Genomic DNA, 12,150 nt, shown 5'->3' with positions numbered 1-12,150 from the left:
ACTGATCTGATGATGGAGCCGGAAGATATGAACTGGAACTTTATAATGGAACATCGTATCATAGCTGTTTGAATTTGTTACAAGTCCTGTAATGAACTTTGACCACGATTAGGTTTCAAGGTCTGATGATGAAGCCGGAAGATAGGCACTGGCATTCCATGATGGAATATCGTATCATAGTCGTGCTTGCACTTGTGAGAAAGGTCACGTAATGGACTTTGAACACGATCAGGTTTCAAGGTTATAACAAACCTATTATATATTGACTTGTAAATATTGAGTGTAAATAGTGTAAATATTGACATAGACATTGTCAATATTTACACTACAGGTATTTAACCTATTGGCGTATAAAATGTATATAGACCTGTACACGGATGGTGTAAAGTGTGTTTTTCTAGTGTTTTTTAAACTATTAATTTATTCCATAACGTTGCCGAATAAATATCAAAAAAATTGTTAAATCACTGAGAACCACATAACAATGTGAAAACGGAGACGGTCTCCTGTACATATGCCCCACTTCTCCGTGTCCAGTGCCAGTGATCCATACTTACCTTAGTTTAAACCTACTGTTTTACTGTGTCCTATGAGTTATGACGCGGCAATACGTCACATCGCGCCACTTCGTTATCGCACACGGCGGGCGGCGGTAATTGCCGAGCTGAACCTTGACACATCGCCTGACAATCCGCCTCGTTGTAACGTTACACGTTTTTCGCTTCGCCAGGCGACTGGTGTTTGCATTGCATGCTTATCGTTATAAAAATTCAGAACTCACTTCGGTACTAAGCTTCTAAGAACAGTAACTAATTACTTATAATTATTACATAAAAGATGATGCGAGCACCTTTAGATAGTTTGAAAAAGCAAAACTAATCATCTACTGTGACTGTTTACAAACAGAGTTTAATCATCTGTATGTCAACCATGTCAAGCACCATTAGGCTAAGTATGGGCTAAGTGAAATGACTGTACTGTAAACTGTAAGTCTGTAACTAATGGATTGAAGCCAGTCTGATAGAGTTATAAAAGCCACTAACCGTGTCAAGCTCATAGATTAGTATAATTATGTTATTACTGTAATAGATAAGAAACTCTGGGACATTTCACGTTCACGTCTCTACTAGTGCTGCCCCTAGCGGTCCTGCTCTCAACTAATGAGACTGTATATGCAGTAAACACACACACATGTACACACACACACATACTTATGGGTTCTTTACCTACATGTAACAATTTTAATATTGGAAACTGATTTATGTAGTAATCTTTGTCGTACCAATTTCCATTGTATATGCTTAGAAAACTACATAAATCAGTTTTTCAGAATAAACAAATGAAAACTTATGTTGAATCAAGTACAAAATATTATTTATAAGTACCTACTTATTTACATACGTTCCATTCCAAGTAACTAAGACAAATGCAAATACAGCGCGCACTTCCGTGAAAATATCTTAACAGCAAGTATGTAACAATTTATTTCCTGACTATGTTTTAAATAATAATCAGAGGTTCAGAGGCAACCTTCAGATTCAGAAGCATTTCTTCTTCTTGATCCCAAAATAACTTTAAAGCTTTTTGATTTAATTTAGATCCATTTTTGTCGCATATTTCATAGTTTGAGAACATTCAAGCTTTTTATCCACAATGTGTGGTGCGGTGATCGGTGTTACAGCGCATAGGTAGATTTTTCCTTTTTTAGGTTCACTAAAATTGCCATTAACAAAATCGAAACACTTATCGAAGAAAAGCACGATACCTGCCGTGTCGCAACTTTATTCTGGAAGCTTTTTAATACCTGAAAATATATTTACAGTTAAGATGTTATCAAAATTATAAACAGGTTATTTTATAGCGAAACAGGACAAGTGTTGAGCATGCATTTTAAGGGTGTGCTATTGTCACATTTAATGTTAGGTAACAAGAAGTCAGTGAATCAGGATATAATTCATGTAAAATGTAGACAAAGGTAACGTATTGTGGTTGGATTTTGTCATTAGATTTCTAATTTTGGCAGGTTGTAGTTGATTTTTGAGATTAAGACCTAGGCACGGAAAATAGTATCTTAGTTATGATCTTATGATAATCAGAGCAACGTGTATCTAAAGACGGGCCTTACGGGCACTAAGAATGGTGCTAGTTCAAGGGTTGTTATTTGAAAAGTTACGATGTTCCGTGTTCCATTGCCAACATTTCATAAATATGCTTTGCCTGAAGCCTCTATCAAAGCTATTGATAACAATGAAATAATAAATAAATGTTTAGGTGTATATAATATACTCGAAAATTAACTTACCTTGTCCTTGTACCGATGTACATACAAGAAGGTACACAGATTCGGCGCGGCCCGGCCGCCATTGCTTTTCATCTTGCCTGCGTTGGTTTGGTTGAATGAGTAAGAGCACAACTCAACACAACTCACAAGGTTGATTGTGATATAAAGAAACGCTGTTAGTTAATATCTAAACACAAATCTGATCAAAAATATGTTTAAACGGAATTTATATTAAAAATCAACTGTAATAATTTCAAAATTTCCCGTCAAACCAAACGTCATTTGGTTTTTTTATTCGTCAAAATCAAATACGTCAATCTGTCATTGTACGGTGTTTGCACTACATATTAAAAAATTCGTAACATACCAGATGGTGTGACTACTATTGGGACCCACTGACTATCAGTCCGCCGGACGATATCGGCCTGTCAGGTAGAACAAAAATTTGACAGCTCCGAACAACTGACAGGCCGATATCGTCCGGCGGACTGATAGTCAGTGGGCCCCTTTAGCCACACCATCAGATCAGCTCAGCTCTATAGTTGAAAAAATATTTCGTTATCATGTTACTCCATTCTGGGAAGAGGCCTACATCCAAGATTGGATCACCAAAAGGCCACCATGATGATGATGATGATGGTCATGTTCTCATGTTACTAGGTATATATTCCGTAACCTTACTACATTGTGTTCTGCTACATTGTCAATTAACAAGGTTGATCGTCTCCAAAGCCCATAGTAAATATTTTACAAACTCAAACTCATTTTTGTTGCTGTGTTTCCTCGCTTGTATAACATAACACTATACAATAACTAAGTCGTAATAACCAGACTATAATGACATTTTGATTTGTTTACCTGTCAGCTCTATGTTAATTTGGCAATGTTTCGTAGCGAAATAGTTTAATTTCCCGAACTGTTCTTTTCCAGCAGTTTATTATTTACATTATTAACAATGTTCCGCTCCTGACTATGTATAGTTTTGGGCATTTTTGTCATTTATTATTTAATATTCAACACTTAAGCATTATTCAAGTAAACCGCCACAATGACACTGACAACAGTGACGACCTATCATTAAAATTATTGCCAGTGTAAGAAATTAGTTCCAATGAAATTCCGCAACATGGCGCATGATCATATATTTCTGGTTCGGCTTTACCTGTTTAAATATTTGTTTTGGTATATTTTGTTTTCTACCATCTACACAAGTACACACAAGAATGATATCTAGCCACACTCAGCCCTCCTTATACTAAAAGGCGGTATCTCAAAAACGAATGAACTGAAAATGGAACATTATGATTAAAATTTAAGGTACTTATTTGCATTCAATCTTCAATTGAAGATACCGCTTTTTAGCTCAGCAGGGCACCACGGCTGAGGAATAGATGTCCAGCATAACCCAGAAATGGGCAGTGGGAAAGAGCTAGGGGCTGAAGCCAGGAATGATCCACTGGATCTACAAGGCGGTAATACTACCCAGGGTGCTATATGGGGCCGTGATATGGTGGCATAGGGCACATATTAAGGAATATCAAAAAGACCTAACCAAAGTACAGAGATTAGCGTGCCTCATGATGACAGGGGCTATGAGAACGACCCCGACACATGCAATGGAGGTAATGCTAGGTTTGAAGCCACTCTGGATTGAGGTGGAGAAAAGAGCCACTGAGCAGTGGTATAGAATGAAAGCATGCAAGGAATGGAGGGGAAGCTGCGTGGACAAGAGACACGCGCTGATACAAAGAGAGGCATTATCAAAATTTGAGATGATGATGGCCAATAACGACCTTATAAAGAGGCAGGAGATATTTGATAAGAAATATAGAGTACATATAGGAGAGAGAGACAACTGGAAGGTGGAAGTCAGACACCCGACGACTATCTGCTTTACGGATGGCTCAAGAAGAAGCTCGACGAAACTAGCAGGAGCGGGCATAGTGATCCCTAAACTGGGAGAGAAAGTATCAATACCACTGGGTAGATATGCTAGCGTGTTCCAAGCAGAGGTATGTGCTATAGCGCATTGCGCACGTATAGTAAAAGAGAGTGTGCAGCAAGAGGGTGCTGTTGTAATATACACAGATAGCCAAGCAGCACTGAAGGCACTAAAGAAAATATCGGTTACCTCCTCTCTGGTGAGAGAATGTCGAGAGGAGCTTAACTCGATAAGCAAGCAAAGAAGCGTTACGGTGGCATGGGTACCAGGACACCAGGGAGTAACGGGAAATGAGAAAGCGGATGAGCTGGCGAGGATAGGGGCGGAGACGGGATATATAGGTCCGGAACCGGCTCTGCCCATGTCAGCGGATGTCAAGAAGGGAGTCATAGAGAAGGTAAAAGAGATAAAAGCACAGAGAGTATGGGAAGAAGAGGCTGGATGCAGACAGTCGAAGATGATGATTAAAGGTATAGATCACAGGAGAACCAGGTATCTTTTGAAACTAGGTAAGAGCAGTCTAAGACTATTGACAGGTATCATTACAGGTCATAACACTCTCAACAGACACCTTAAGATAATGGAAATTAGCAGAGACGCCTCCTGTCCACATTGTGGTAAGGAGGAGACTAGCTTTCACTTACTAGCAGAGTGTATTATGTATGCGGCATCGCGATATAATATATTCGGTAGAGACACGATGAAAGAGAATGAACTAAAAGATGTCGAACTTAAAGATGTCCTTCTGTTCTGCAGGAAAACAAGAAGATTTGAGGAGAATAGTGTGGGAATGCCGCCGGGACAGTAACCTGCAGCTCCAACTTCAGGGAACTGGGCTGAATGAACGCGACACGTGATCGACAGCCCGCCTGCCTCCGGCCAGGCGTCCCTACACTACATCTACATCTACAACCCAGAAATCGCATTATTATTAGCATTACATTACTCCTCTTCAGAGATACTATACCATGGTCAAGCTTGCCTCCCCTTATGTTACCTAACGACAGTAACGACATCAAACATATTTAACATGTGCAAGACCAGCTGCGACAGGAACCCTCTCTCTTCAGCCAGTTACTGCGGATGAGGTTCATCGTCTTATAACAACAACAATACCACCAAAAGTCTCAAAGGATGTGTACGGCATAAGCAAAAAGTTATTAAGACTAGCCTTAATCCCGCTTGCGTTTGCCATGGCAGAACTCTTCAACATGCCATTGCCAACCCGCATAGAGGACAGCAATATGCCCCCTTTGCTTAAGACTAACAAAGTAGCTCCGATTTTCAAAGGCAAAGGTAAGAGAGAAAATATGGATGGATACCGGCCTATGTCTATCATCCCAGCGGTATCGAAGGTTCTTGAGAGTGGCCTGAGTAGCCGCCTCTCCAACTTCTTAGTCGCTACGAACGCGCTGTCTAAACGCCAGAATGCGTACCATACAGGGCTTTCGATTCGACGACGTCTCTAACTCGGGAACTAATACGGCGTATCATGGCTTCCAGGGAAGGTCAACAGCTGGTCGCAATCTTGTGCTGTGACCTTTCCAAGACCTTCGATGTTGTTGACCATTCTGTGCTAGCGGCAAAGCTGCAGCACTACGGCATTCACGGCTCAACGCTGTCTCTATTTACTAGCCTACTCAGAAATAGATCCCAAATTGTAGTAGGCGACGGCGGAAAGATAAGGTCGGAGTCCTTGGAAGTGACGAGGGGTGTTGCGCAGGGATCATCAGTATCAAATATCCTCTTTTCCCTACTTCTCAATGACCTACCGGAGTCAATTCAGGCTGCCGAAACTCTAATGTACGCCGGTGACGTTGCTGCTATTGTTACAGCGTCTACCCCTGACGGTTTAGTTTAGCGAAAGGACTGAACATCACGGCAGCACAGCACAGCTGTCTCCGTGGTTTGCATGGTACGGGCTAGCCCTTAATCTAAAAAGGACGCACTTCTTGCACTTCAATTTGTCAGGTCACAGTATGCGGCCACTGAGAGAGAGAAAAATGTTTCAGCAAACACCCTCCACCATCTTCTTAGGATTCCAAATCCATCAGGGCTTAAAATGGAATCTGCACATTGACAAGTTATGTAGCAAATTAGGAAGTGCATGCTTCGCTTTAGGTCGTGTTGGGAAGACAGTGGCTCCAGAGGTTGCCCGAACCTGTTATTTCGCTACTGCACACTCACTGATTGAGTATGGTGTAGACCTATGGGGTCTCTGTGCGCAATGGGAAAGAGTATTTCGCAGAAATTTTCTGCAGAAACGTGCCGTCCGGACCATCGCGCGGGCGCCTGTCGATAGTGTCGATACCCCTGCCAAAAAGCTTTTTAAAAAACTTAGCATTCTTACACTGCCTACAATAGTAATCATGCTGGTAGCTATATACGCGAGGGAAATCTTAGCGCCAGTTGCACCATCCCACTAACCCAGGGTTAACCGGTTTAATGGTTAACCCAGTGTTAAATTGTACTGGTAACCATGGTAACTCCATGTTTAACCGGTTCACCCCAGGTTTTTGAATGGTGCAAGTGGCCCTTAGACTCTTTTAAAATTAAAGAGATGGGGTGAATGATAGTCTAAGAATTCTCTACTAGCTAGAATTTCTGAGGGTCAATATTTGGTTTATGGTGATGTCATTATTTATCGTCTGCATTAGTACTGCTTAGTTAGAGTAATGAAAGCCCTCTCCAAAGCTTTCTGCCATGACTCTATTTTTTCCAATCCAATTTAATCCAATGAAGGACTACATAGTCTTTTATTTAACAAGTTATTTGCTGATGATTGTTTCACTGACCTGTGAAAGCTTGAGAGTCTGACTGGAGCTGCAGAAGATGGTGTCGCTGCCATTCTGCTGCTGCAGCTCACATCCCTGCCCCTCGCCTGAACCCGCACTGCGTGTGCGTGTGCTTACAGCTTCCGCCATTTTCAACTTTGTATTGTCTTCTCCTCGCACCCTCTTTTTCGACATTATACTATGAAGTACTGGAAGATGTCAATTATCACCTGAATTAATTAAACAAATTATTTGTAGCTATGGTCACATCATCAAATGAGTATGCATACAATGAGAATGTCAATTCCAGGTTTGACTTTAAACTTATAAGCGCATCTTGCACTTATGGTGAAGGGCAAAATAGTGACATAAAATTATATAATAATTTTCATTTTTGGGTCATAAATTAAATTTTTTGGATGAAAAGTTAAAACAATTATTTTATAAATGAATTCTTGTCCCTAATTTATACAAAAAAGTTACCAAACGACCTGATAGCTACTGGTATGTAGAAATCTAGCAGTAACTAGACCGCCCAAACATACTTTTACCCCTCCCTTTTTAGGGGCTAGGCATTAGTTTCGCTTACTGTGATCTAAAAAACAATCATGCCAAGTGGCATCGCCTGCAACAAAAATGCATACAGAGGACAAACACTGATATAAGCTGACACAATCATTGACACTGACCTCATTATAATATAGCAGTCAATGTAACATTGCAATTGTAAAACTGAAATTTTAAACCTGTTACAAATTTACGTGAAAATATACACCATATAGTTTTTATTAGTACAAGTAGCACTGGCAAATCTTGTTGAATGACGTGGTTAATGGGGCCTGTAGGTGGGCCACATTTTCACAGCAGTATGTGACCGGCAACTATTGGTGTCTTTCTCTAACATGTGAGTAAGAGAGGGACACCAATAGTTGTCGGTCACATACTGCTGTGAAAATATGGCCCGTCTACAGGCCCCATAATAATAATAAAGCTTGCTTGGGTTATTGAGATATTTTGGAGCACTTACTAAAATAGTGCCAATTGAAGAATACTAATGCAGCTATAAGCTAATATACTTTATTGTAACATACTTTACAGCAACCAATTATTTCGGAAGCATAATGCTTTTGCTAATATGAAATGGTTCCTATGGTACTGAAATAATATGAAGAAAAAAAAACCTCTATAAAGGAATATAATAATATGTAGGTATATGTATTATCGTTTGAGTAAAAACACTGCAACCAGATGCTAGGTAAAAAAACATAATGAAAATAGTCACTCACCATGGTCAAAATCTCGGAGATGTAATTTTCAATAATTTGTTTTAGTACTTAACTTTGTTCACAGAGAAGTCAAGAGAACTAATGTGAAATTGTGAATGTGACCACTTCGGTCTTGCAAATCGGTTATGAGAAGTCACAATCACAAATTTAATGTTGTAACCAGTTGTAATAGAGCGATGAAACGGTGAAACGTCAACGTCAACAATGTCCTTTTTTTTATGGCATCGCGCTCCTGGCGCATTCAGCCAAACGAGTAAAACGGGGAAACGGAATTAAAGGATTACAATAAGGGATAACGGGTAATTCGGAATTTTGGAAAAGGATCAGGAAAAGGTAAATTATAGTAAGTTAAAGTTTAATGTTATGACGTGAGATAAATAAATACAATGATTTAAATATATATGGAGAAGAATCATTAATATAAAGGAGTGTTGTTAGATGTGGGAAACGGAACTTTCAAATCTGACAGCTGTCTTAATAATATTTGTAGATTTATAGAACGGTCATTAGGTTACATATGCAGAACTGGCCACGCGATTTAGTCGTTTCGTTTCAGGTGTTCCGGTGTACAAAGGTGACCCAATCTCATTCGAATTAACATACTAGTTGCAGGTTTTGGCAGAGATTTTGGCAAACCAGGGTTTGACAGGAATTAATGTTTGAATGCTCCGATAATGTAACGTGGTTTCGTTACGTCACATGGGAGCCAGGGTGAAAATTTTATTCATTGATCATTATCTACTTTTCTGTTATACAATACAATATTCTTGTAGTAACGAAACGGCCACGCCACATATTTTTTTTTTTTTTTTTTTTTAATTGTACAATTTTATTTATGACTAAGGTAGTTTGTGAAGTTAGGGCATGTAGAGTTAGAAGCTTGGCTCTACATGAGATCTGATAACTTTTTGACTGCAGTGCAATTTACATGAAAATGTTTTTGGTGGGATTGTTTTTTACAGAAACTGATGTAGACACGCGGCAGTGTGTCAAGCAATGTTCAAAAGAGGAGAACTGGCAAACCATTTGCAGCCAGTTTTAACCCGTGCCCTAACTCTAATATAACAAGTAGTATTAGGTAGGTGCTCTAATGAGTCTAATGAATTTATGATTTTGGATGCAGCGCAGTGCACTTTTTTTCGGCCTGGTCTCATTGTTTTAAGTGTTTAGGATGCCACTGTCAATATCTATTATAGTATTTTTCAAACTGGTAGGGTACGCTGACAGGTGTCATCTCCATACCATTTATAACCTAAATAAGTTTTTGGCAAAAATTTCATTTTGTGTACAAGCTTTTGTCGCTGACTGTACTTTTCTTTCCACAAGCAACTAATACTCATCGAGACAATTCTAAAAACCCCAAACACAATTAGGTTGCGTTGTTTTATCACAGAGTTCCTATGACCACCTCCTGTCTCCATCATCAGATAAGCTCGATGGTACCATAATATTGTCACCCGACTTACATATGTATGCAAATTTGCAGCTTCATCGGAAACCGGGTCAAATTTAACTTGCAAGATTTGACCCGTACAAACATAGTTACATACATAATACTTACATAGGTACATTGCAAGTTAAAAATACTACTTAACAAAGCAATCCTAGCCGGAATTTCATCTTTCATCAATAATCGATCGTTCTTATCTTACGTATATAGTTCAATGTGAGTATTATATTCATTGGTTGTAATGAAAGCTCATGTATTGGATAAGACAACAAGTTGTAGTGGAATAAAGAAACTCACATACAAACATATAAAATAAAAAAATAAAAATAAAAAAGCCCTTTATTCAATGTAAAAACGTTTACATATAAATTTGAAGAATAAAACTTAAACTTAAAATTAGTGTTTTAATTACATGAATCCCTAGTGGGTAAAGGCCTCCTCCAGTGCTGCCTATTTGTCCCTGTCCTGTGCTAATGACATCCAGTCTGTGCCGGCTGTTCCTTTTATGTCATCTTCCCAACGTGTAAGTGGTCTGCCTTGGCCTCTTTTGCCAAGTGGGCCTCTCCATTTATTGATTTTCGATGTCCATCTCTTGTCTGTTAGTCTTGCTGTATGGCCTGCTTACTTCCATTTAAGTTTCTTTGCATAACTCATGGCATCTGTTGCTCTTGTTTTTTCTCTTATTTTAGAGTGTCTTATTTTGTCTATTTTTCTTATATTGAGCATGCTTCTTTCTAACGCGCGTTGGCAAGTGATGATTTTCTTTTGAGCGTTTGCTGTGAATTTCCATGTTTGGCTTCCATATGTCATACATGGCAAGACACTTGAGTTCAGGACTTTAGTTTTAATGGCTATTGGCATGTTGCTTTTAAATATGTCTTTAAGGCTCCAGTATTTGTTCCATGTTTGTTTTATTCGCCTTTCTATTTCCAATTCATTATTAAATTTATTAAAACTAATGTTTTTCCCTAAGTAGGTATATTTTTCTACATATTCTAGTGTGATGCCATCTATGCCTATTGGTCTTTTCCAGCTATTGGTCATTGCCTTTGTCTTGCTTAGGTTCATTTCTAATTACATGATCAAACGAACTTACCTGAAGTGAAGTTCGATCATAATTATCCTGTCTTCGCCGAAGAGATTTAATCCTTTACTATGTAGTAGCCTATGCTACGCGCAAACCTAATCGCACAAGTTTTAGCGTAGAGAGAGAGAAAAAACACATTCATTTCTCACTCTCCTATCCCACCCGGCGCAGTAGTCAATCCAACTGTCAACTTCATTCTTTTTAGAGTACGAAGGAGTAACAAAGGATAACAACTAACAACATTGATAATCAGGGAAGAAGTGTACAGGTTGTGACCTTCCTGGGTAGGGTGGGTAGTTAAATCTCTTCGGCGAAGACAGGATAATTATGATCGAACTTCACTTCAGGTAAGTTCGTTTGATCATGTAATTATCCTGTCTTCGTCCTTCGAGATTTAATCCTTTACTATGTAGATGTTCAGAGAGTATTCAATGTTGTTAAAGTAAATAAATAAAAATTCACAATTATCATTTATTTATCTGTTCGTAAAGATCGACTTATAATAAAGCAACGTAATACTTATAACAAATCAACGTAATACTTATAACAAATCAACGTAATATTATATTATTTCACAATAATAATTATCAACTTATGATATTTCAACAAAATAAACAGTGAGTGTGACTCTACTGCAATAATAAAGAATCAAATAAGCTTGTTTCTGAATTAATTATAGGCCTATTATAAAAATTCGCAGACAGTTGATCGCTCAGTCCAACCAGCTGACTTTCGAATGACATCGACGCTTAGACCAGCGCGCGAGGCAGCCGAAGTTGATGCGTGCCTCGTGCTGTGTGCGGTGAAAATAGAAGTGTCGATGCCACTCTCTGTTAGGGTCTGCTTTATCCAACGCCCTAGACTTTGCGATAAAGCTGGCCTGTGCGGTTTCTTATAAGTCAGAATAAGGTGCTCCTCGGTATTTGATGAAGCTGGGCAAATACCAGGTCGAAAGCGGAAAAAAGGTAAATTTAAAATTGGTTGAGCTCTGCCAATTGATGAGGTTTTAATTAAGTTACTAATAGTAATAACTATTCGATCTTCAAAAACTTTTATATTTGACATTTTAATAAAGGACAACGTTTGCATTCTCTGCCCCGTTGCGAGAGCTAGCAACATGACTAACTTCTTAGACAACTGTTCTAAATTAACTGCATCATTATTCATGTTCTCTAAGTAATTCAGAACCACGTTAACATCCCATGTACAAGCATACCGTGGGAATGTTGGTTTTAACCGAAAGATTCCTTTGAAAAACCGTTTTAAGCTCAAATCATCACTTATCCTATTTAAAGATATTAAAGAAATAGCCGACCGATGACTGTTTAAC

The 12,150-nt window shown here is 38.8% G+C and overlaps 2 protein-coding genes across 5 annotated transcripts in view; one reads left to right on the top strand and one right to left on the bottom strand.

Moving 5' to 3' along the window:
• Positions 1-12,150, bottom strand: part of LOC134754883 (choline-phosphate cytidylyltransferase B-like) — a 177,098-nt gene that overhangs the window by 38,996 nt on the left and 125,952 nt on the right. Inside the window, exons 1-2 of one of the 4 annotated variants that reach the window (XM_063691345.1) lie at positions 8,284-8,463; positions 7,019-7,227 (exon numbers count right to left, since the gene is read on the bottom strand). In XM_063691345.1, coding sequence (XP_063547415.1) covers positions 7,019-7,192 — 174 coding nt within the window. In that variant the 5' untranslated portion in view covers positions 7,193-7,227; positions 8,284-8,463. Of the gene's footprint in view, positions 1-7,018; positions 7,228-8,283; positions 8,464-12,150 lie in introns of those variants that run through there. The other 3 variants (XM_063691342.1, XM_063691344.1, XM_063691343.1) reach the window with 3 other exon arrangements.
• The window catches only part of LOC134754852 (serine/threonine-protein kinase polo), a 466,060-nt gene that overhangs the window by 331,219 nt on the left and 122,691 nt on the right, over positions 1-12,150 (top strand). The window lies entirely within an intron of this gene.

This window comes from Cydia strobilella, chromosome Z (genome assembly GCF_947568885.1).
Source record: "Cydia strobilella chromosome Z, ilCydStro3.1, whole genome shotgun sequence".
Taxonomy (NCBI): domain Eukaryota; kingdom Metazoa; phylum Arthropoda; class Insecta; order Lepidoptera; family Tortricidae; genus Cydia; species Cydia strobilella.
This window is presented reverse-complemented; position numbering and strand designations above follow the sequence as displayed.